The sequence below is a fragment of a genome, unplaced genomic scaffold (assembly GCF_019419815.1).
Source record: "Pyrus x bretschneideri cultivar Hongxiangsu unplaced genomic scaffold, Pyrus_bretschneideri_v1 Contig12, whole genome shotgun sequence".
Lineage (NCBI taxonomy): Eukaryota > Viridiplantae > Streptophyta > Magnoliopsida > Rosales > Rosaceae > Pyrus > Pyrus x bretschneideri.
In genome coordinates this window covers 4,404,419-4,430,410 of record NW_025999413.1, presented here as the reverse complement: position 1 = coordinate 4,430,410, position 25,992 = coordinate 4,404,419, and the positions used below count along the sequence as shown (strand labels likewise).

The 25,992-nt window shown below is 38.0% G+C and overlaps 2 protein-coding genes, 1 non-coding gene and 1 pseudogene across 4 annotated transcripts; 2 read left to right on the top strand and 2 right to left on the bottom strand.

Annotated features, from left to right (window-relative positions):
* Positions 1 to 612: 612 nt before the first annotated feature.
* On the bottom strand, positions 613 to 5,899 carry LOC103947803. 2 transcript variants are annotated; one of them, XM_048578055.1, is made up of 8 exons: positions 4,757 to 5,899; positions 2,743 to 3,036; positions 2,367 to 2,486; positions 2,007 to 2,087; positions 1,842 to 1,902; positions 1,707 to 1,760; positions 1,497 to 1,620; positions 613 to 1,073 (listed from the first exon to the last, which is right to left on the bottom strand). In XM_048578055.1, the coding sequence occupies exons 1-5, from the start codon at positions 5,649 to 5,651 to the stop codon at positions 1,874 to 1,876; spliced, it is 1,419 nt and encodes a 472-aa protein (XP_048434012.1). In that variant the 5' UTR covers positions 5,652 to 5,899; the 3' UTR covers positions 613 to 1,073; positions 1,497 to 1,620; positions 1,707 to 1,760; positions 1,842 to 1,873. The 2 variants fall into 2 exon arrangements, with proteins under 2 accessions (XP_048434012.1, XP_048434013.1); XM_048578056.1 differs by having other exon boundaries at positions 613 to 1,004.
* A 2,414-nt stretch (positions 5,900 to 8,313) lies between these two features.
* Positions 8,314 to 9,502, bottom strand: LOC103947801 (allene oxide cyclase, chloroplastic). The gene is made up of 3 exons (XM_009358763.3): positions 9,362 to 9,502; positions 8,964 to 9,085; positions 8,314 to 8,857 (listed from the first exon to the last, which is right to left on the bottom strand). The coding sequence occupies exons 1-3, from the start codon at positions 9,387 to 9,389 to the stop codon at positions 8,453 to 8,455; spliced, it is 555 nt and encodes a 184-aa protein (XP_009357038.2). The 5' UTR covers positions 9,390 to 9,502; the 3' UTR covers positions 8,314 to 8,452.
* Positions 9,503 to 10,646: 1,144 nt separating this feature from the next.
* TRNAG-CCC lies at positions 10,647 to 10,717 on the top strand. The gene has a single exon. It is a non-coding gene; the product is annotated as a tRNA-Gly (tRNA).
* A 12,990-nt stretch (positions 10,718 to 23,707) lies between these two features.
* Positions 23,708 to 25,992, top strand: LOC125474409 (annotated as a pseudogene).

The window sequence follows — 25,992 nt, the reverse complement described above, 5'->3', positions numbered from 1 at the left end:
AAAGTAAATCTCTGTTTGTAACCGTTTTATCAAATTTTAATGATCCAAATTTCCGAACTTAATGAGAGGAAGAGATCTGGACATGATCCCTTTTCCTCTTCTAGCTATCCTCAAATTATGGGGATGCCCCACCCCCTCTGGAACCCTCATCATCATGGTCGTCAGTTTTGTCTGCTGTGTATGCAACGTAGGTTTCGGGTGCGGTCCAAACCACCAAAACACCAAACCCCACCCCACATTTAATCTCTAAATCTTTCAGTGCGCATTTCGAGAGGAGGAAGTAGGAAATAATCTGGTCTTATCTGGATATTATTTGTCCGTTTATTTTCTTTTTTGGCTAAGGTAATTACTGTCCTTGTAAATCAAAGATGTCTGTTAAATCCAACACTTAAAAACATTTGTTTCCAGGGAAAATTCAGCTGTGAATGGCAAGGTCTCACAGAAAGGAGAGAAACTTGACAATAACGACAGCGTTGCTATGACGTTATTCCAAACTAATCAAGCCCTGTCATGTGGTAAAATTAAATACAGGAAAATGCTCGTTTGAGTTGAGATACCTCCACGATAGAATTTCAGTTGCAAGTTCACGACAGGAAGTGGGGGTTTTACTAATGCTGATGAAAACTAGTATATTTTCCATTTCCATATCATCAACACCAGTACTAGACAATCGCAAGGATAAAGTTCAACAAAAAGCGTTATTACGCAGAGTCAATATGTGGATAGAACTGCGAAGTTAGAAGTGTTATTACAGACCTTGCAAGCTTTAAGAACTGAAAGTCTCGTAAAGTCTGGAGTTTCATCCATACCAGTCTCAAACCTTGCTAGCCGTCTCATAGCTTCTTTTACCTTTGGCGAATGCACTTCAGTTCTCCAGTTGACAACCTTAGAATAGAGACATGCTCGACAGAGGCAACACAGAAGGACCAGCAGCGAATACGTTCAGATATGACAAAGTTGTAGCTCATGGAGTTAGGTTGAACAACAGAAGTAGCCTTCAGTTGCTGAAAGGATCAACCTTAAGAATTCAGAAAGCAATGGCACACACCCAACTGGCACCGATTCCATACCACCTAAAATGGAGGGGAAAAGATTTATGTAGCGATGCAAACCACACAACGATAGCAAACATTAAGAAACCAATACCAGATTAAAGTCAGACCTTTCGGCCCCTTAAATCCAAACCACCTAAAATGGAGGGGAAAAGATCTATCCTTGTTATTGGTTACATAAACAAGCTCTTAAATCCAAACACAAGTACTTGAGAATAGAATGGCTACTTTGGCCGAAAACCCTTTGGCCCCTCATGGACTCACTATCTTAGACTCCGCTGTTAAACACTTATACATTAGCACAAAAAAGAGTCTCAATCTACATGATCTCTACACTACCATGTAGCAAATGAATGCGAACTATCATTGAAATCCACAGCCCATAGTCTGAATTAACTTCTTTTGATCTTTTCAATTACGAAAAATTTAAATGACAGTGCATACCTTCAACAGCTCAGCATTCTCAAAGTCTTTATCACTTTAGAGTAAAGGGGAAACTGCAGCTCCTGACTTCGGTAATATAGACAACGCAAGGGACCATGGAAATCAAAGAACACAAGAAGGGCACCTACAAAAATCAAAATATGAGTTAAGACTCCATACTAAAATACAGAGTAGACATGACAACTTGTTTCTGAGTCCTGGTAACATTACCCCAGGTTCACAATCATACTGGCAGAGCTCCTTTAAGCCCGGAAGTCAGAAGTCCTGAGAAGAAACCAACTTAGATCACAGCCACAGAAGAAAAAATATATATTTGAGTGAATAGATTCAAGACAAACTGCTCACCAATTAGAAAAGGTGGGTGTAACTATGCAACTTCAAGAAATCGCATATGTGTACAAGCTTCCTGCTTAATACAATCACATATGACGATTAGCCTTTTATCTATATTTCAAATCCAGCAACACTTATTGCATATAAAGTACAAGGAGAAGAAAAAAAACCACATACCTTGTCCAAGAATCAAAATAGCATTTGCAGCCATAGGAATAAGATCTTGAATTTTTTCACTGGCAAAAACTGTGAGAAGAACTAGCACAGAAAAAAGAATTGAGTGTGAAATACTGAAAATTAAAACCAATAAGGGGCATATGACCTCGACTTTCAAATTATAAGGTAAATACAACCCTATCAATTAGGGGATCATTGGGTGCAAATGTTTGATGACCAAGTTTGGACCTCCACTGATGATAAATTTAAAACAATATCACAATCTCATAGAATTACGGAAAAAATGAGAAAATTTATTTGACATGTTACAATGAAAGATACGACATGATTTCAAATTTAATGAGTAAGGACAATGAAAACCTGAGACATGAATCAGCTTTTCCTCACTGTCATTTTTCTCATTTTCCGCAATATCCACGTCAGATGCCAACATCATCTGCACAGAATTATATCCATCTGATGCCCAAACAGATTGAGTTCCTGCAAAGTGATGGCAGGTTTCCAAGTTTTTCAGAGGGCAATGAGATGGTGAAGAGTAACCTCATGGTTGAATCTATCTCTAAAGTTTAACATTAAGTGTTTCATTCATAAAAATACAAACCAAGCTACATCCTACAATTATCTGCACAATAAGATCTATTTCTATTGTTTCCATACTGCAAATCCAAAAGACCTTCGGTGTTCCAACATATAAGCATGAAAGATATTTAAAATGGAATGGGTAGGAGAAGCATACTTGAATCTATATCAGGAAGAACAGCCAGCTTTTGCACTTTCATAATGTGAGGCAAATGCTGCACGCAAGATGTTATTTCTGATCCAATTATAGGACCGGAGAGGTGCAAGATGCGTAAACCTCCATCTGAATCCAAGATTAAAAATTTGTTGGGGGACAGTGCTTCAATAGAAATTGCCTTTGCTGGTATTGTTCTTTTCAATTTTGAGGTTTCAAAATCCTTTCCCTTGAATTCCACAAAACATACTCCCTCTTCACAAGAGTCTTGGTTCAGTTTAACAGACCTCTGCTTGACTGGAAGGTTAAACACAGCGTTAGAGACACTAGTCAATTAGCTAAGGGCAAAACAAGTTCATATGAATCTAAAACCAAGAATCAATCGAAGTCACTTCCATCTAAAATGGACAGGTGCAGTTATCTGGTGAACATACTACAGAACTATACTACAGTAGAGAATTTTCGAGGGGATCAAGGTTAGAATCTGTCTATGAGCTACAGATTCCAATTCGATGATAAGAAAGTTAAGTTACTTTTCTAATCAGTGATTTACCATCTAGAGGCATCCTTATGATTTTAACCAAAGGACAGCACCCTGCTTATATGAGTAGCACCCATGTCCTGGTAAAAAAGAAATACCTAAAAAACAACTTGTCAGTGGAAATTACAGATAAACACATAGATAAGTTACAAGTAGTTCAGGCTTAAGAAACAGGCCTAACTAATGTAACACAAATAGATATGTTACAACTAAAGTTACAACATATAATGGAAAAGATCTTGTTTACAATACAACCCTTCCTCTCACATTTAATCCATAACGTGCTGGTGATAGACCAGTCATTGTGAGAAGGAGTTTGGGTACAACCATAGTAACACAAATTTCAATAAGGTATCGGATGTGTATAAAGATCCACGGGTATATGGTATTGGTTTAAGACAAAGTGATCATGACACTTTAATAGTAGCAAGAACACTGAAAAAGCTTGATACCAAGATTTCAACGCGGTAATACAGGACTGTTTTGTTGAGCCAATCATGGTAGGTCACTTCAAATCCCAATCGTGATCTTTCAGATTGCATGTATAAAATCAAATTTGAGAACCACATTATTCATGCACTTGACCAAATGATGGAATCCCTTTTTACTTACACACTGCATATAAAAGTACACTAATTTACTAGAGGATCCAACCTCATCTTAGTGGCTAGTTAATTTACAAAATATATCTAGATAGTCACTCTATTGCAGTTAGGGGATGCTTATGCATACGATCTTTCATCATCATGAACCCTAAATTTAACTCAAGACTGAAAGTCGTGGGCTGAAGGAATGCTAACCTCATTTCTTTGGTTTTTTGGTTTTCGAATAGAAACCCCTATTCTAAAAACCCGAATTACTTCCCACCGTCAATCCTTGACCCTAGCACTCCCAACATGTTAACACCAATAGGGATTTCAACAACCTTCCAGCCATCCAAGTTTAGCCTTTTGCATCATATGCAAACAATAAGACTCATATGCAATCCTTGAAACTTCCAAGAAAAACCTACACTGAATATTTATGACCTTTTGAATCCTCTACCGTGCCCATGCATTTACGAGTTAACACATTCACCTTCTTTCACAATAAGGATTGCTCAAACTATCAACACTACCTAAGTTACATAAATAAATAATAAAAAAGCCTATAATTAGCTTTGAAAAAACAAGGCCACTGGGGGAAAAAATAGCACTTAGAAGTTAGCAGTGTGTTAAGCTATCCTTATTGGTTATATGGTTATCATAAAGCCATAGGATTTGCTTAAGTTCTCGATAAATTTAGAAGACCTATAAAGCTTTCATCTTGCAAAATGTTAGATTAAAAGTTCCAGCATCCAACTTTATTAAGTACCAACTCAACAAAGAGCAACAGCTATGTAATCATATGTACAGAGAACGTTTGCAATCTTGCATTTTCTGCATAAAAGGTAAGATCAGCAAAAGTAAAATCAAAATGCAGAATTCGTTTACTTACCAGAAACATAATTCCTATCATTCTTCCCGCATGAGTTACCACTGCAAATTATCTCCAAACTCCCCTCAACGCCACCACATTTACTGCCTCCATGCTTATTTCCACAATCGCCCACATCACTATGCACTTGGTCACCAATCACCCCATTAGGCAAGCCCAAATTTCGGCCCTCATTTTTCGAACTTGAGCTCAGATTCTTGGCCTTTCGAACCCGCCCTTTAACAAGCTGCCTCAAGTTGAAAACCCTAACTCCATTATCTTCTCCTAGGATCAAGAACCCAAACGAAATGCTAATCGACCAAACGAGCTTGCAACACTCAATGACAGCACACCTCATCAACTTCACAACCACCCCATCATCGCCATTGTCGTCATCGCCAACTGCTTTCACAGCAAAAACCGAAATCTTTGAGCTCGAAACTGAGTAGATGGCGAAGAAATTGACCGACCCGGCAAGCTTAATCGAAACCCCATGATGCGCATCAACCAAAACCCCCAATTTCCCATCAAATTTCAGCCCTTTCTGGGTGCAAACAACTTGAGCCCTCACGAATTGCTTCTGGTTCTGCAGAATGTAGAACCTAAGCAGGACCTGGGACCCACCTTTGTGAGGGCCGGAGGCAATGAAGAGGGTCCGGGTGTTGGGGCTAGAATTAGGGTTTTGCAGAAGGAGGAAGGTGGAGGATGATGAGGGAGGGGCAATTAGGGTTTGGGGAGGAGGGAGGGAGGAGAGGGAAAGAGGGGAGGGGAGAGAGGGGTAGAGAGAGAAAGTGGAGTCAGAGTGCATGAGGGCTAGAGAGAGAGAATGGGGTTCAAATTGGAGGGAAGTTATTTGGGGAGGGGAGGAGAGAGAAGGGTTTGGGAGGCTGAGCTTGGAAGCTTGGACAATTACCATTAGAAGAGGAGTGAGAAGAAGAAGAAGAAGAAGAAGATGAGACCCCAACAAACAAAACCACCACAACTGCCTGTCTGAGATTTTTGTCAGTTGGGTTGTTGGAGGAACAAGAGGAGCATTGTCTTTGAATTTTTGTTCTTTTGGGTTTGGTTTGGTTTTGGGGGAGGGTTTGAGATTTGATACTTGTAATTTGATGGGAGATCCAAAGTTGCAGAAATAAGTCTAAAGGTTTAGGCTTGCTGTCAATTTGCTAATCCTGGATTATTATATTTCTTAAGTAGTCATGTTGTCCTCGTTAACAAGGTTTAGAACAATTTCCCTTTCTATTTCTGGATAAATTATTAGAAAGAGAGTCCTCGTTAACGGACAAGGATCTTCTCCGGATCGTTTTTATGCGGATCCAGAAATTAATCAATTGTGTTCGTTCATCGTATATTGTGCGGTTAGTTTTCGTTGGATACTATTTATATCTAATTTTAAATTAAAATTTTAAAATAATTTCTAATCGTACGATGTACGATGAATGAATACAATTGATTGATCCTCCAAATCTTCATAAAGAGGATCCTATTCCCTCGTTAAACAATTTCCCTTCTATTTCTGAATAAAATATTAGAAAAATGATGGAGAAAGATATTTATCTTTTGCAATTATAGGAAAGTAAATTCATTCAAATGCATAAATAAATAATAATCTTTGATAGAGTAGCTTAACTTACTTATTGTCCTGAGATCGAATTACTTTAAATTGATCATAATTTAACGTATCGAGTGATTTGCGCCATCTTATAACTTAACTTAACTTAACGAATAATCACATCATATCTTGCATCAAATAATTAATTAACCTAAAATTTAATGAATGTTTTGGTGTGACGTACATTACCACATGGACTATCAAATTTACTTATTTTGGAATAGGGTGAAGTGCCGATTTAGTCTTGAACTAACATCTCTGTGAAAATTAGGTTCCTAAATTATTTTTTCGGCAAAATAAGTCTCTAAATTCATTAAAAATTGTTAATTTCATCCCTACTATTATATTCAAAGCTATTTTATCCAATTTGTTGTCAACTTAAGTCATTTAACACACTTTAAAGTGTAATACCATCATTTTCTTGCCTATAAGCTCTTAACATTTCATATAGGTTGTGAATCTAACGTCTAATTTACTCTTCAAAGTTAACTTACACTATTTCTTATAAAAGAAAACTACCAATTTACCCTCCAAAGTTAACTTCATACACTATTTCTTTATGAAAAACTACCAATCTAACCTAAGTAACATAACTTCAATTGAATATAGTAGCTTGTAATATAATATTAGGGATGTAATTGGCAGATTATTATAATTCAATGACTGATTTTTTTGAAAAAAAATAGTTTAGAGACCTAGTTTTCACTGAGGTGACAATTCAGGGATTAAATTGACAGTTCACCCTTTGAAATATCATGTCATGTCCGGAATTCACTTGCATTCACTTCAAGCCAAGTTAAAAAAAAATTTTATCACACTTGTCACTTAGTAGTATGGTCTAATAGTACTCCTCTTTACTTGTAAGTGAGATGTCTTTAGGTTCGATTCTCGTCAAAGGTAAATTTGAATCACATTATGAGGCTTAGCCTCACTCCACACCCTCTTAGTGTAGATAATATTATTTATTCACAAAAAAAAAAAAATTATCACACCTAGTAATAAGATGGACACTGATTTTGTTGCCAAGTTTGGCCTTCGAGGGATTCTAACATGTAATCATATTTATCTCACTAGCATTGTGACATGATACATACTAATGGCGGTATTCTTGGTGAGCTTGGCATCCTAATGGGCTTCTTAATATCCTAATAAAATGAAAGGGCGAATAGTTTTGTAGCATAGTTCTTTGTTAATTTAACTCTTGATTACAAAAGAGAGAACAAAAAACTTCCTGGCCTCTAAAGGCCGATTTGATCTTTCCTCCTCCACCTCTTTCTTTTCTCTTGTGGTCTCTCTCACCTTTCTGATGGTTTTAGGCCCGTTTGGTGGTTTGGAACATGTTATTTTTTTTTAAATTGGACTTGTAACTTCGCTCATGCTTGATGAGCTAAATTGTAACACATATTGGATTCGGAATAAAAGATTGAGCTCATAATAATCTGGGTTATGTAACTTGACACAACCCATGGGTTATGAAGCCAATCCCCTCCGCCTTCGTCGCCATCCTCTCTTCTTTCTTTGTTCAGGCGACAAAGTCTAGCGTTCATCCTCAACTTCGGTCACAATTTTGGCGAGCTGACATCTTTACAACGTTCTATAAGCATCGCGAGCGTTGTGGTGGGTCTTAAGCGGCATCGTGAGTTGATTATTCGATGGGTTGCGAAGGTTGTTGCAGTGAGAGATGGATGGTGGTTGTTGTATGCTTTTATTTATTTCAATCCGAACCAATCCGGTTAAGTTGTTTACACCAAATTAGGGACAACTTTCCAACCTCTTCCTTCCAATTCTAGCCTAATAATTTCAAAATACATAACCTATCATGTCCAGTTCATCAAACGGTAACCGTTTTTTTGATATAAACTCGTGGTGGTTGGGCTCTTCATATTCGTCTTTATCTAGTTTGACTCTTCTTGGAGATAGGAATTGTTTGGTCATATTTTTGAGATTCATCTCTTGAGAGTGTTACTAAACAAGCATCAAAAGTTGTCATCTCACTTGATATATAAAATGCATTGTTCAAAACGATACATTGACTTCAAAACACACAAAACATTTAATTAAATACCATATTCATCCAATTCCTCTCATTCGTACTACAATTCTCATCAGCTGGTGAAGTTGGACACGGTGGCATGGGCCTCACAGGCCTTGGCAGCAGGGCTGGGCTCCACACCAGGGCCGGGCTCAACAACCTTCACATTTGTAAGCTCCTCAGGCAAATCCTCAATCCCCTTCAGATAAAATGTGTACAAAACCTTGAAGGGGAACAAAATCTGGTGCAGCTTCACCTGCCCGTACACCCCTTCGAAAATCCCAGACCCACCAGTCACAGCCAGATACGTGTCCTCGTAAGTCAAGTACGGCCCCTGAACCGCCACGTGGCCGTAGTTCCCGAAATAGAAGCTGTAAATTGCCTCGTATCGATCTCCTTTCTTCTCCGGCTTGTTTTCGATCAAAATGCAGATTCCCGCCGTTATCCCCAATCGTTTCTGAAGATCTCCGGTGTATATCTGCAATTACACTCAGACAACGGAGGTATATTAGCAAATGTAAACCTAATCCAATGAAATTTTATTTGTAAACATAATTTTTAAAGGAAAAGGAAAAGGAAAATACTTTGTTAGTGAAGGGCACAAGGTCTCCGAGGGCATGCACAGGTTTCTGGCTTAAACTGAGATACGCAGGGCTTGAACGATCTCGCTCGTTGATCTCGTACACGTTGAGTTCTTGAACTTTTGCTGCAGAAAAAAATGAAACAGCAACGTTTACCATCAATTCAACACAATATGTGACACATTGACTCAGTTAATATCGTGCACAAAACTATCACATTTGCTGAATTTCAAACAAGATAGTATTTACGTTGACGGATGTCCGTGAACAGAAATGATGATGAAAAAACAAACTACCGAGACACGAAAGTTGAGTTTCGAGAAAACTAGAGGGTACTACAGGGACGAAAAACGTGTTTTAGCCGTAAGGTTATTGCGAAAGAAAAATGAAGAAACACTAACTGGGTCTTGAAGAGCTTGAGCAGGCCATTGCAGGAGCCTTTTTTTTTTTTGTTTTTTTTCCTCTTAGTTGGAATTAGCAAAGAATGTATTGTGTTGTGGGGAAGTGGAAGAGACGGTGTTTATATAGAGAGTGAAAAAAATTGATTCATGGTGGCATTTGATCACGTGGGGTTTTTGGGTAAGTGGACTGTCGGTGAAGTCAAAGGGTCTTCGTCAGGATGTGAACTCGATGAAATGAGATAAACATGTGAAGAAATTGGGAATTGAAAAGTGGCAACTATTATGGCCGGTGGAGCCTCCCAAGCGGTGACCAAGCAAACCAAACGTGCACAAAACAAGTCAAAGAGTCAAAAGCAGTCTCCAATCGTTGTAATGCGGAATTAACAGTTGTATTATACACTGGTGTATAACATGCGTCGAATGATTGAACGTTAAATGTACGAACAATGATTTAATGATTACATGTTGTATGGTATACATTGGTGTACAGTAAAAATCTCGACACTCAACTTCAAACAACGATAAATTATGCTTGGCTTTATCTATTTATAAGTTTGATGTTTGTGTCAACTCACAAGTTGACCAACATACGAAACGTACGGGTTAAAATAATAGTTTTGTTTCAATCTACCACTCACGTGTAGTTAAAATATTAGTCAATTGATAGGTAGCTCAACACATAAAATAAATATGACTTTTTAGCTAAAATGGTCTTTGTTATTTGGTCCTTAATAATGAAAATCGATAAAAATAGTTATTAAGTTTGTCTATCGTTAATTATTTGGTCTTTCCATTATATTTTATGTTAGTATGATGATGTGGCACATGAGTGGTCCCACCAATCTAATCATGTGTCACCATGTGGATTACCACAAAAAATTATTCTTCAAAAAAAAAAAAAAAAAAAAACAAACCTTAAAAAAAAAAAAATCGTCATTGAACTGGTGGGACAACTCATGTGCCACATCATCATATTAACTATATTTAACGAAAACTTAACAAAAGAACCAAAATGATTTATGATGGACAAACTCTATGACTATTTCTATTGATTTTTCATTATTAGAGATTAAGCTGCTAAGTTATATCAATCTTATGAATCATTTTGGGTAACAAATATTTGAATGGTTTTATGAACAACATTTATATTCTAATCATACACACATTGGAGCCTATATTGGAATAGATTTCGAAATGTCCAAAATTAGAACCCAACAAATGGATGGTGGAAAATTGGGCATGGCCCACTTCTTATTAATAAAAAACAAGATGCCCGAACGGGCAAGCGCATCTGGTGTAGTGGTATCATAGTACCCTCCCACGGTACTGACCAGGGTTCGATTCCCTGGATGCGCAATTCCTACCTTTGTTTTTCTTTTCCTGAAATTTATTGCAGTTCAATTTCCAGGTAAAATCCAAATCGAAACCGAAACCAAAATTTATTGTGGTTTGGTTTGATTTCAAACGATTTTGGTTTTCGGTTTGGGACTAACGCAAAGCCTGTTAAAAAATTGGGCTTACCTTACAAGTCTGTTTCGATTTACAGTTCCCAACCATTCTTTTAATTTTATTTTCATAGTTTTCTTCAGTTTGTTTTGGCCCCCCAAATGGGAGAGGCCTGTTTCGATTTACAGTTCCTAACCATTCTTTTAATTTTATTTTCATAGTTTTCTTTAGTTTGTTTTGGCCCCCAAACGGGAGAGAAGAACAATTAATAGTAAGTAAAACCCAAATTGATAACCACCATACTAAAATTCAAGGAAATCATTTTAGGGTTTGTTTCAAAACCAAAGGGGGAAAATAAATCCCAGCAACCAATAACCACTATACATTATATAGGGTTTGTTTCATGTATCAAAACAAATTTTCTAATTAAATTGATTTTTTTTACATTATGCAGTTCGGTTCGTTTCCAAATATTAACCGAAACGAAAACATTATTTTAGCTTTCGGATTTGTTTCAAACCTAAAGTTTCAAAAATGCAAAATTCAAACCATTCAGTAAGTCCATTTTGATCCATGTTTCGATTTCAATTTTTGGTCTGAAGCACCCACCCCTATTTGCCTCATTCTTTTGGAAGTGGGATTTTTTATTTTCCCACCAATTATAGTTTTACTCATATGTATAAACTTTTTATTTTGTATTTTTCTGTGAGTTATTTATGCACAGAGTTTGAACTATGAGTATATACAATCGATAGGAATGCAGTAATTTCTACTTCCAAGGAAGAAGAATTGCAACGTTTATTAATAACTATATATTAATGTAAGAAGAATGAATATCTATTGACGTTTAAGTATTTGGACAAATAAGCTTCAAGTTATTTATACGAAATTGGTGTCACTCAAACTAAACGCATACAACGAATACCTATCAGTGGGAAACGTGTGGCCATTTAGTCAAATACATGAATACCCTACTTTAAAACCATTCTAAAATGTAACCATTCAAGCATTTCAAGGTGATGAGAGTAGAAGCATGAGATCATTTAACCTATTTTGTAAAACTTTAAACACCTTCAACACCATACGAAACTTGCACATAATGTTGTATAATTGACACAAAAGGTCATGCTGACGATACCTTTAACGTCTCTTAAAAGTCTGCATTGGACTCGACACATAAATTTGGAATGCTTTGGTCCAACCAATTAACTCGATTTCCCTTCCATCTTTATGTGTATGCTGGTGCATATAAATCCAAAGTTTGAATGCCGAAAAACCCTGACACGCCCCGATCTCAATATTCCCTGAATACCAAGATAGACACGTGCTGGCTGACACCCGAGGGTGACGAAAGCCATTTATTGAATGCAAATGCTGAAAACAAAGAATAGATAAGACTTATAAATGTAAAATAATAATAATAATAATGAATATGCATTTAAGGAACATGTTCAAAGCACACATCTAATCTAGAACGTTAAATGAAATAATATAAAATTGAATGAAACAAAGAACGGGTCTTACACCGAGAAAACTCGAAAAAGCTGATGCGGAAGTGCCTAGACGCCGGGATTATATGCCTCGATTCTTAGTCTTGAAGGGGCACAAAACAAACATGAGTGAATCAAGTTGATATATATATATATATATATATATATATAAAATAAAACAGGGATCAACATACTAACCCTCTAGCTTTTTGAAAACACATATAACATGATAATATAGGTTTTCTGAAACATAGCATGTCGTGCAATGTCTCAAAACATATCTTGTATAGATAATAATCACTAATGAATGTCCAATATCCCTCCAGGCCCCATGCCAGCTCCTCGTCTCTGTGCAAACAGCCAGAGGAAAATTACCCCCATGCCCCATGCCAGCTCCTGTCCATGTGCTAATAGCCAGAGGAAAAACCCTTCAGGCCTTATGGCAACACCATAACCGTCGCCCAGGACGGACTGGCATCTATCCCTCGTCTCATAGCGGAATTAGGACGACCAGGTAAGTACAAAACCATTGAACATACATGTATTGAAAAGCAACTTCATAGTATAAAGTCATCCATCATCTATACTATAAAGAGGTGTTTGAAACATGTTCTAAATATTATATCGTCATCCATCATATATCCTATAAAGAACATGGGTTATAGGAAAAATAGTAATAATTCAAACTAGCCTCAATAAACATGTTATCTCATAAAACGTAATCATTAAATCATGTTTTTTATGTATGCATTTTTACTATTCAAACATGCATTTTTAGAAGGGGTCTACTCACAATACTTCACCGCCGAAGAGCCACGCAATTAGTGAAGACGGAAACGCCACAAATAATTATCCTTAAGCACATAAAGGGTACACTTACTCAAACTCTACTCAAATGATGTAATTTGGGAAAACAGACATCGGAAACGAGTTCAGGACGTTGAAATTAGCCTAAGAGGGGTCCCAAACGAAAACCAAAAAAGTCACTGGTCAAAGTCAACGTTGACCATAGACCGGTCAAGGTCAAAGTCAACATTGACCGTTGACTGGGTCGGGTCAAATGGTTTGGAGTTGGGTTTGGGTTTTAAAAGGGATTGGGCTTGGGTCATAAAGGCCTAAGGTTTTGGTTTCAAAAAAGACTTGGGTTCTAATGGGGGTTGGAACCTGGGCTGGGCCTAAGGCCTGGGTTCAGCCTTAAAGGCTTGGCCCAATGGCTTGGGTTGGGCTGCAAGGTTTTGGACTGGGTTCAAAGGATCTGGGTTGGGTTTGATCTGTTTTCAAGCCAAGTTTTTGGCCAGTTTCTGGGCATCACTTCAAGCGCCCATAACTTTTTCATCGCTCAACGAAATCAAGTGAAACAAAAATGAAAGTTATAGTTCTCGATGAGATAAAGATAATGGGACCTCGCATGACAGCTAACTTGCAGTGGTTTGGCCTGAAAATGCCTCAAAAGTCTAAGAGGTTACCTAAAACTGGGTAAGATTCAAATGGATATAACTTCTTCAATACTCAACGAAATTGGGTGATTCAAAAACGAAAGTTGTAGTAATCAATGAGATGAAGAGATTGATACCTTGCATGATGGCCAACTCACAGTGATTTGGTTGGAAATTTCCTTGAAAGGGGCCGCGCTGGTCGAAAAATTTAGAAAAGCTACTCCGAGCTATTTTCTGCGATTCACACTTATACATCACTTAAAACAAGCTTTGATCTAACCCTAAAACACAACCCAATGGGTTCTAGAAGTTGAAGCTGACCAACATCGGAAAAATACGAAACACGATGGATAAGATGATGAACAGTACCGGTCAAAAGGAAAAGAAGGGTTTGTGGTGTTCTTTCTTTGAATCTTAGTTCGTAGGGGTGATGCTGATGGTGTTGCAGGTAAATGGTAAGGGTGTGCGTGTGGGTGGATCGGAAGGTGAGAGGGTTTCGAGAGAGGGAAGGGAGAGATCACAGAGGGAGAAGAGAGAGAAGAGAGAACTGAGAGAGAAGAGAGAGAGCATTGGAGACAGGGGACATATATCAGGGGTGAGCTACTTGGGCACACCATTTAAGACCCAAAAATCATTTTTTTATAAAATTTTTAGGGGATTTATGAAATTACACTTTAATTCGGAGGTAGGGTGTAACAAACCCCGCCTTACACCTAGTGAGAAAACAAGGACAAAAAAAAAAAAAGAAAAAAAAAAAAGGAAAACCCTGCCAAAAACAGATACGATAAATGTGGTGATGGGTTTCATCTTTATATACAAGAATAAAACACAACAACACAAACAAACACCCCTTTCAACATTAAGCATTCCAATTGTGTTTGTGTTTGTGCTTTTGCATTATTTGGGAGAAAGTTTCAAACACGATTTAGAGTGGTTTAGTTAGTCTATTGGAGATGCTTTTATCGAGCAATAACTGTTACTTCTCATAATCCAATCATGGTGTTATTTTACTGCCCTTCCGTTTGAACTCTACATGCTTAAACACGCTCCTATGTAGTAGTCAGACTAAAAAGATTTGAATTATGTCATAATCGATCCTACAAAATTATACCCCTTTAATAGTGACTTGTAAGACACAATATGTTTGGTTTAATGAGTAACGTCCCAATATTTGTAAGGTCACCAAACATGGACTAGCACATTAATCCAATGCAACTAAACTACCCTTGTATCATTCTAACCCTATAATACAAGACCATACAACCAAACACTAAACCCATTCTATACAAGTCTCTTTCCTTTCGTCAGGATCAAGCCACCAACCTACGACTACTAATAGTAAAGTTCCTTTAACATAAACCTATAGTCTCTCATTTTTTCTAACACACCCTGATCCTAATATCCTCCACATACCAGGGTGGGCACGTGCTGATCAACACCCGAGGGTGACGAAGCCATTTTAACATGCATGCAAGTTATGAAGAAATAACGAATGTAAATAATATATATAAATTTAAATATAATGAAATATGCAAATGCAGAAACATGTTCAGAGCATACAACAAATCAAGAATAGTGTGAAAGAAATATTATAAGACAATGAGATTACAAAGAAAGTAGGTTCTACACCGAGAGGTGGACTCGAAGTTACTGATACGGGAATGCCTCAACGTCGGGATCGTACGCCTCGATTCTAATTCCTGAAGGGTGCGCAAAACAAAAAGGTGAGTGGACCAAAGTTTATATTAATAATACTAAGTAAAACTATTTTTCTTTTGAACATACTAACCCCCTGTTTTGAAAACATTATATAATACTACATAGTATGTTTTTTCTAAAAACCCTAACATTCCTAAACTAGTGTTCAATAATGGTAACATAGCCATTCGAAGGCAAATCCTTAAAACTTTTGTAAATCATAAATTAGTGTACTTAGCTAGGGATATCATAGTCGTCCAAAGGCATAACCATCACCCAAAGGTGAAGTTGTATGACACTGGGTTACAACAGTGAAGAAATATGGTAGGTTCCATCACCTGAAGGTGAAGTTGTACGACTCTGGGTTACGTCAGGGAAGAAATATACATAACACATCGACACTAGCCATGGTTAATGAAGCTGTCCAACATTGGTTTCGCCAGTGAAGTTGGGAGTATGTCATAAATATCCTTAATTGTGTCTTCTGGCCATAGACGTATGCATACTCAGGTTGTGTATATGTGCTGTATGAATACCCACTAGATAAACATCGAAGAACATAACCAAAATCTCATACCAAGTGTAAAATACCCAAACCTCATCATCTGAAATCATAATACATCCATCATGTGAAATCATAACTTCACATCTATAAATCCGTCATATATCATAAAGCGTAAAAAGAAATGGTTCGTAAATATTTCGTAAATGTAAATACAATAAACCATAAATAAATCATGAAACCATGCTTTTCATGAATGCAAGCCTAGCATTTAATAAAAAAACATGCAATTTAAGAAAGGGTCCACTCACAGATACTCCATTGTCGAAGAATCGTTCGAACTAGTGAGGATGAGATCGCCACTAACAAACGCACCTAAGCACATAAAGGGACCAATTAGTAAAACTCTACTAAAATGATTGAATCTGGGAAAACGGAGCGTGGATTTGAAATTAGGGCATCGAATTACCTTAAGAGGGATCCTGGGAAAATTTCGTAAAAAGTAAACACAAAGTCAACATAGAGGATATTCTAGAGAATATTCCCTCTTATTCTTCCCTTCTCTGGTCGCCAGAAAACCTCACTGAAAATCTAGGTTTTTGGTCGAATTTCTGGGCAATTTTTAAAGCTTAATAACTTACTCGTTTCTCAATCAAATTTGACCCATAATATATCAAAACGAAGATAGGAAAGTGTAGAACAAGATTATACCTATTTCAAAGCCGAATGGTTTCCGAAGATGGCCAAAAAATGGCCTAAAAGGTGACTAGTCCGCGGAAAAACTAAGGTACTCATTGAAAAAATGGAAAATTTTAAACATCCATAACTTTGTCAATACTCAACGAAATTGAGTGATTAAAGAATGAGAATCATATCTCGGTATGAGACAAACAAATTCGTACCCTCCTCGATGGCTAACTCGTCATGGTTTGGTTGAAAAATGGCTCGAAATCTGCAGAAGTCGTCGAAAACTGGGTAAACTTTAAATGTTCGTAACTTCTTCATTTCTTAACCAAAATCGATGATCTTTATATGGAAATGAAGCTATAAATGAGATGAACACATTTTACCAATTTGGGACTGAGTGGTGGCCAGGGTTGTCTGGCAAAAGCCTGTAAAGTCGTTGGTCAATCACTGAAAAACTATGAGAAAATCCTTCTTGAGAAGTTTTCTTGGTCTTGGTTCGATGATGGTGTTTTTTGGGTGGTGAGTGGTGGTGGTTGGTTCTTGCTCAATGGGAAAGGTCTGTGGTGTCTGAAGATTAGGGAGGACGAGAGAGGTATGAGGGAAGAGAGATGTGACAGTTAAGAGAGAGAAAGTTTGTAGTAATTGAAAGTATAAAAAGAGAGGGAGGGAAGAATATCCAGAAAAAGAGGGAAGGGAATAGAGGACACCAGACAAATATATGGGCCTAGGTGGCTTAGAAAACAAAATTATAAAATATAGAACGGGAAAATATCTACGAACATAAGAGTATTGAAATGCCCTCAACGTTTCAAAATTCGTAAAATTTTCGTTATAGCTCCAAATTTAATTCTATTCACGCCTACGCATTCGTAACAACGAGTACTACGAGGATACATTAACATAATGGGTTATACGTCTCCTGATACGAGGGTCAACAAAAGTCTACGATTTCGCCTCAAAAGCCTTTTCATAAATTCACACTTTAAAAATTATAAAATCGTAAAATTAGGGACGGGTTGTTACAATCTACCCCTGTTAAAATAAATTCCGTCCCCAAAATTTGAAATAATTTGCTATACGTAAATTACTAGAACATAGGAAGAAAATATATAAAGTAGAAATCAAGTTAAAGCGGTTGCATAAAAGATAATGTCATTCCGTCGTGATCAGATTGCAATTATTCCTCTTTCATGCCTCCAAGCTCATACCTTCTTTGTTCTTCAATATAATAGTATTGTGTAATACCTATATAAAAATATATAAAAAATAAAATATGTGTAACAACATAAGGTCAAAAATTTATACGTATAATAAGGTGATGTCAAAATAGATATATAATAATGTAGAATTCAAATACTTGTATTGAATTTAAAATTGAAAGTGGAAACGATTCACCCAAACATTTGTAACGTCAAAAAATACATATAATAATAATAATGTAAGTTAAAAAAATACTTATGCTGAAAATTAAAACCGAAAATGAAAATGGGTCTCATCTGAGCATTCGAAACGTCACGTACTCCGAGAATATGTGTGTCTTGAGTCGAGTCCAAACCATAAATAATTAGTAACTACTACCATAGACATGCCTACTAGTCCACTTGCTTAACGAACCCAACGAATAAGCCATTGGTATTACAGTTTGCATCCCGCTATACCGATAACTCACTATTGTCACAATAAGCAAGTAAACAATTCATGAGGGTGCAAAAATACCACTTTGCCCCTCATTGTGAAAGTGTACATAGATCGTCTGATTTAAAGCTCGTTCGTGCTCACGCATTACCCTCAAGCGCACCAATCCACGTTGCTAAAAGTGCCTTAGCATCCACGTACACACGAACCGTCAAATCTAGAGCAAAATAGTTAAAAAATGTGTCTAGACGAACACTTGTAGTAAAACGTTCATTTGTAACTAATCACTAGGGTCGTTTTCCAAATCAAGGGGTATGTTGAAAACCTGAATTAGAAAAACCATATCTCTGACCACATCATTTGAATGACGGTTGCCATTTCGAACCACACTTAGAAATTGACGCCACAATCGCCAAACTCAGAACCTACATTTCTACCTTTACCAATTCCATGCTAAAAGATTGTTCAATCCTCAAGGCCACTTGGAATTCTTCCTAGTAAGTCTGGTAAGCTTGTGAAAGGGTTATGCTCCTAATGTTTATAGGATAATCAATATGAAACTAGGCGCACATTTCAGCTGAGTCGATCCATTGTGATTTATTTGCGGATTTAGAGAGAAATCATGTTGAGAAGGCTAAAAAGAACACTCAAGAAGTTTAAGGGTCAAAACAAGTCCATTAAATCTATAGTATAAGATATTGGGATTGTTTATACAACTCTGATGCTTAAACACGTGTAAGTACCTAACTTGATTAGGTAATAACAATTTGAAAGGTCAAACTTGAAAGTCGGCTGAAAGGTTTCCTGATGATCAAAAAGTAACGTCACAACAGTATTCAAGAGTTCTGCACAAGGTGGAAATAGAACAGGTTGAAAAGTATTCAGGTACCTATATGTTTTTTTGCAGAGGTTGTTAGCCACTACGCTTACACAATCAAGATGGTACAAGATGAAGCAATCGTAGACATTAACATATTCTATCCATCGCCGCTCATTTAGATTTAGCTTTTTTCGAATAAAGATAATTAAGAAGTTTGTGAGGTTGATAAGGATTTGATGCGTTACTCCACGAATAGGGTGTCATTAGGTTTCCAAGCCAAGATGGTAATCGTTGACTCAAAGTCGTAGGTAGGATGGTTCACTTTGTGCGTTTTCAACCGTTGAGAGACACAAGCGTTACTCGGTCATGCTGCGTTGACAAGCGGCTAAACATTCAATAAAACATCACCTTAGGATTCTAATTTTATCGACGTCATTGAAGAGTGTAAGAACAATGGTTGGGTAAGATGACACTTCAGTTGTTAGAATAGGCAAGGTCGATGTTTGAGGAATTTGGTATGAAGCTGGCTATTGATGTTTAGTAATTTTGACCTCGTTGTTAGAATAGGCAAGAAGGTTATCGATAAGACAATCACGAATCCGTTGGAAAATGCATGGAAAACCCAGTCCATTAGGTTCATAAACGTCGTTGGAACATTTGTCACTCATTAAGAGGCAATGTAATCACCAAAAAACCTTCTGAGAGTCCACATGAATTTCTTTAGTAGAAACAACAAGCCTGAGAAAATTGACTCGATTCCACCAAATTGACACTTGCTAAACTTCGCTTACAACTGGTGCTTCCTAATTTCTCCATATAGGTACAACTCTACCCACAATACCTAGGGAACCCATGACGTAGAGTATCAGTCTGTTGTTGAAAGTCGTCCATCATCCTACTACGTCGCTGATGAGGCACAATCTCGACACAAATTTTTGTACTTCAGATAAGGATGTGACAATTCAAACTGAATAAGGATTATACAACTGTGCCAAAAGACATCAATACATGGAAGCCGTGACAACTAAATGATATTAAGGCCAATAGACTACTAGAGTAGGAGAATACCCTAAGTATGCTCTGAACCAAACCATGCTCTGATACCAAACTAACATGCCACGCTCGATATCCTCCAAATACTAGGATGGGCACGTGCTGGCCGACATCCAAGGGCAACGAAGCCATTTTAACATGCATGCAAGTTATGAAGAAAGGACGAACGTAAATAATATATGTAGATTTAAATATAATGAAATATGCAAATGCCGGAATGTGTTCAGAGCATACAACAAATCAAGATTAGTGTGAAAGGAATATTATAAGACAATGAGATTACAAAGAAAGTGGGTTTTACACCGAGAGGGGAACTTGAGCTACTGATACGGGAATGCCTCAATGCCGGAATCGTACATCTCGATTCTAATGCCTGAAGAGGGCGCAATAAGGACCAAAGTTTATATTAATAATACTAAGTAAAACCAATTTTCTTTTGAACATACTAATTAGGGGTGGTTTGGTATGGGATCTAAACCAAAAATGGGATCCCAAATCCCAAACCAAAAATTTTTGGGACAAGAATTTGAAGACCAATCCCAAACCAAAATTTTGGTATTCCCAATTTTTGGAATTCCCGAAATATTTTTGGTATTTCGGGATGGTTTGGTATTCCTAAATTTCATACAAACTGAAATAGCAATCATTCATAGAGTTAAATTAACATGGAACCAAAATAAAATAAGTAACCAACCCAAAAGCAAAAAAATTAGTTACAAACCTACTATGTTTGAAACCAAAAAATACAATTTATTGATTTCATGTTAAAGAAATAGACACATTTGTGGGAGATTCGTACATGCAGATGTGGCGATAAAGGGCTATGGTTACTACCTATAGACCACACCAATTATATTGCTACTAGTAGTTAGCAACAATTCAAATGTATAATATATATATATATATATATATATTATTTATTTTTGATTCGGTATAGGATTACTGAAGGATTGAGCAAACAATACCGAATCTCGTATCGAAATTTCGGGATTGGTTCAGTATTTCATCCCAAAAAATTCGGGAATTTTGGTTTGGGGTCGGTATATACGTGATGGGTGATCATTGCCTGTATGATTAGGCTATGCTTATGGTTTTAATTGGTATATCCACAATGGAGGACCATACGCATTCTAGGAATGATCATGCTTGGTATATCCGTGATAGGTGATCACTACCTAGAGCTATAGGATACAATAATGTTTGGTATATCCACGATGGGTGATCATCACCTACACGATTAGACTATGCTTATGGTTCTGCTTGGTATATCCGTAATGAAGGACTGTACGCATTCTAGGTGTGATTATGCTTGGTATATCCGCGATGGGTGATCACTACCTAGAGTTATAAGATACAGTCAAGTTTGGTATATCCGCGATGGAGGACTGTTAGGGGTGATCATGCTTGGTATATTCATGATGAGTGATCACTGCCTACGTTATTAGACTATGCATATAGTTCTGTTTGGTTTATCCGTAATAGAGGACCATATGCATTCCAGGAATGATCATGCTTAGTATATCTGTGATGGGTGATCATTACCTAGAGTTAGGATGTGGTCCTGCTTGGTATATCCGCGATGGTAGACCATACGTATTTTAGGGGTGATCATGCTTGGTGTATCTGCGATGGGTGATCCTTGCCTGCACGCTTCGATTATGCCTATGGTTCTGCTTGGTATATCCACGATTAGGGACCATACACATACTAGGGGTGATGAGGATTAGTTGTACTTGGAACATTTCGGTAGGTGCCATGTTTTAGTTAGATTCTATCGAGTGGTCCGAAATCCTTGCTTTTGCTCATTTCCATAAAGTTAGTCTGGAACCCTAGATTTGAGTGAATGAGGATTAACCACAGTAGACCTTGTGAATATAAATTAGATTTATCATGTTATTACTTATAATCCAAGTAGGGAATTATGTAAAGTTCTTTAATTGAATTCGTGAAATGATACGTTATTTCATTGATTGATTAACGTAGTTAGATGTTAATATCGTGCATCTTTGATTCATGGAATTGAATAATTGACATGATTGTGGAATGACGTTGGATATGATTGTTATTATTATGATTAGATTAGTTGATCAATGTGGCTTGAGAATAATATTGTGCCTTGTTGGTTCTTTGATATGTTACATGTTGTGGATCTAGTATCATGTTGAAAACATCGTGATTTATATGATGGATGGAATGTAAATCTTGAATGTCTTGTGGGTTTGTTATGTAGCCCTGAATCTAGTAATTCATGCATGTAAAGTCCCAATAATTGATTGAGGAATGCTATGCCTTCTTGTTAGAACGCATTAGGATAAATGTTTGAGTTTAGTGAATGGTGAACTACGAATGGCTTGATCCCTTCTTAGGGTACTTAGACAGTCTAATGCAAAGGTTAGATGCAACCATGAAATAAAAGAAAATGACTGCATGGTTAGATCATTGATTGGGTTTTGGGTCTTGTCTCGGAGGCGAGACATGACAGATAAACAGGAATGTGATGACGTCACGTGTCGATCTTGGACGTATGTCGGGATTGGGGCGTGACAAGAGAGGTATGAGGGAAGAGAGCCAAAGTTTGTAGTAATTGAAAATATAAACAGAGAGGGAGGGAAGAATATCCAAAAAATAAAGGACACCGGACGAATATGTGGGCCCAAGTGGCTCATAAAATAAAATTATGAAATACGGAACGGGAAAATATCTACGAACCTAAGATTGAAATGCCCTCAACGTTTCAAAATTTGTAACGTTTTCCTTATAGCTCCAAATTTAATTTTGTTTGTGCCTACGTGTTCATAACAACGAGTACTATGAGAATACACTAATAGAATAGGTTATACATCTCCCGATATGAGGGTCAACGAAAGTCTACGATTTCACCTCAAAAGGCATTTCCCGTAAATTCACACTTTAAAATATAAAACCGTAAAATTAGGGATGGGTTGTTACATTTTCCCTGTCTAATAACACATGAGAAGGGAATGTTATTATTGCACTAAAGAAAAGTAGAAGGGCCACATCAAGGCACATGCTTTTTTCCCTATCAACATAGTACGACCATCTCCAACCGAAACGATTAAATATAGCCCCGTCCAGAGTTATAACCTTGTAAGAAATTATATTTAAATGAATAGTGTCAGGCTATATTTATATACCATCTCCAATCGAACGAGTCAAAACATAGTCCTTCAACAATTTTATTATTTTTAAGTTTGTTCTTTAACTTTATTGGTGAATTGAATTAACTATCATATTAAAATAAGGTTATCCGAACATATCTTGGGTGCCACTTATCGTTTTGAATGTGAGAAATAGTGTCAGGCATCCCTTAACCAAACCACGCACATTGGTACCCTAAAATCCTCTCTCTTTTATTTATGATTTTATTTGGGTTGGTGTCCCACTTTGAACTTTGGAGCACCAAAACCGGTCAGAAACCAGTATAGCAATTGAAGTTGAGCCTGTTGAGGTCAAAAATCATAAAGAGACAATTATAAACTATAAAGAGGTGCATGCATCCTTCCTTCCCCATTTCATAAAGCACCACGTGTGTGGTGTCACCCCTCCCCTCCACCCATAGTCCCATCACCCACATCAACCCATTTCATAAAGAACCGCACCTTGAAAACCGGAAATTTTTTTTTAATTTTTTTAATTTTTTATTCTTTCCTTTTCCTCATCATCTTCGTTTTCTTTCCATTTCCTTTCTTCTTCTTCTTCTTCTTCTTCTTCATTTTCCGTTTTCCTTTTGTAAATTCTCCCCTTTGTTTTTTGTTTCCTCTTCTTCTGTTTTGCGCTATAAGTTCATCTTCTTTGACGGATTTTCGAGAGAGGGAGTCGCAACAGCCAAGAAAGTCGTGGTGCAGTAGAGAGGGAGTCAAAGCGGCGATAAAGCTTTTGCGATTCTGGTTATGTGTTTGGAATTTCTTCCTAGGAAACCATTTCACTTCGCCTAGACCTCCGACTAGACAACCGTCTAGACTGCCCAATCCGCCTAAGAGTGCCTAGGCGGACGCCTAACAGCTCCCCGATTTTTCTTAACAATTTAGACCTAATCGGATTGACACACCTACGCCCAGCGCCTAGGCGTTGCCTATGCTTAAGCCACTCTTTAGAGCACTGGAAATTCCATAGGTATTTATAGAAAAAAAATTAAAAAAGAATTAAAATTTTTGTTTTTAACTTCCGTCTGATTGCTAACTTCTACGAAAACCAAAAGGTAACAATTATCAAATTGAAAATGTTATTTTGATTCTTTCGAGCAGCCCACTCTGATACTTCTTTTCTAAAACAATATTTGGAAATAGTTTTAACATGTTGATCATGCTTGAGTCCATCTCATCCATTGGATTACATTGTAGAGAATGGCAAAATGGGGCTTGGCGGGGGGCTGAAAGTAGCCAGCCCGTTAGCCTTTTGACCAACTTTTGGCCTGGTAGCTTCTACGCATTGATGTGAAATCGTGGATAGGTGTTCAATTCCACTCGGCATCTTTGTTATCCATGGACAGTAATTGTGAGGGAGGGAGTTGAGGGTCTTTGGCTGTCCAGTGCGCCCCCGGTCCAGTCGGGTCATGTCCTGTTCACCACTTTGACTAATCACTCTGTCACCCACCCGCCTCCACCACCATTCCACTCACCCCACCCTCATCCTCTCTCTGATTTCTGATCTTCTGATCCTGCCCTCTGCCACCGTTCCCTCTCTCTATCTCCCCAATAACTAATCCCATCTGGGCAAATCCTTCACCATCATTCCAATTCGCCCTAAAACCAGCGACTACCATCGTTTCACTTTTCACTGATGTTACCACCCTCCACGCTCATTCCCCGCGCGTCCACTAGCCACCCCCGTTCCATCCTTAATAATTTCTCAAATCGTACTGTATAGTAAAAACAGGAAGTTGAATCGAATTGGGTTCGTTGGATTGGAATTGGAATCAGTCCCTCATCTGTCAGCGGTTGCGATCTCTCTCAATTCCGGCGGAAGAAATGGCGAAGAAATGAAGGAGCGACAGTGCTGGCAACCAGAAGAAGACGCCTTGATGCGATGGGTCAAAAGAGTGGAGCCTCGCCTCCCAGTGGATGGGGAAGCTCCTCTTCCATGATCCGGAGTCCTGCCTGGATCGATGGAAGAACTATCTGGAGCCGGGCCTGAAGAAGGGCTGACCTCGGAAGAGCAAGCCCTCGTCGTCTCCCTCCAGGCCAAGCATGGCAACAAGTTGAAAAAGATCGTTGCCAAGCTCCCTGGTCACACCCCCAAGCGCCTCGGTAAGTCGTGGGGGGTATTTAAGGAAAAGCATATCAAGTTGCAGTCTCAAAGGCAAAAGAACAAACACTTTCTGTTCAGTGAGCCTGACGTTGTCTCCCTCTGATCTCGACCCAGACCCGAACTGTTTTCATCAAATGGGCACTCTGATTCAGCTGTGCAAGGAGATGGATGAGGGGAGGCAGAGCTGGATGCAGCAGAAGAATGAGGCAATGTGGCGGCTGAGCAGGCTGAAGCAGCGGCTGGAGTCGGTGAAGGGAAGGAAGCGGACGGAGGCGGTGGAGAAATCGAGGCGAAGATAAGGTGTTTGAGAGAGGATGAGGCGGCGTTCGTGGGGAGAATCGAGAGGGATTACAGCCAACAGGGAGGAGCGGAGCGGAGAATGCTGCAGAGGGAGGCGGAGGGCAATGAGGCCAAGTTGGTAGAAGCTTTTGATGCGGCAAGCACGTGAAGCTAGCGAAGCTTGTGGGGCGGGTTGCGGTCAGGGTTTATAATCATGGTTTTAGCAGTAAACGAAGTTAATTAGAATCTAATTATGTGGTTTGGTTTTGTTTTGGAATTTTACCTAAATTAATACTATCCTCAACTTGTCAGTTTTC

What these genes read in the sequence shown, in the direction of transcription:
- LOC103947803 (XM_048578055.1), bottom strand. Translation starts at nt 5,651, where the DNA reads ATGGTAATTGTCCAAGCTTCCAAGCTCAGCCTCCCAAACCCTTCTCTC. An exon ending in AAAGCTGATTCATGTCTCAG is followed by an intron (nt 2,088 to 2,366) that starts GTTTTCATTGTC and finishes TTTCTGTGCTAG; the next exon opens with TTCTTCTCACAGTTTTTGCC. An exon ending in TATTTTGATTCTTGGACAAG is followed by an intron (nt 1,903 to 2,006) that starts GTATGTGGTTTT and finishes TGTATTAAGCAG; the next exon opens with GAAGCTTGTACACATATGCG.
- LOC103947801 (XM_009358763.3), bottom strand. Translation starts at nt 9,389, where the DNA reads ATGGCCTGCTCAAGCTCTTCAAGACCCA. An exon ending in CTCAAGCTCTTCAAGACCCA is followed by an intron (nt 9,086 to 9,361) that starts GTTAGTGTTTCT and finishes TTTTTTCTGCAG; the next exon opens with CAAAAGTTCAAGAACTCAAC. An exon ending in TTGTGCCCTTCACTAACAAA is followed by an intron (nt 8,858 to 8,963) that starts GTATTTTCCTTT and finishes GTGTAATTGCAG; the next exon opens with ATATACACCGGAGATCTTCA.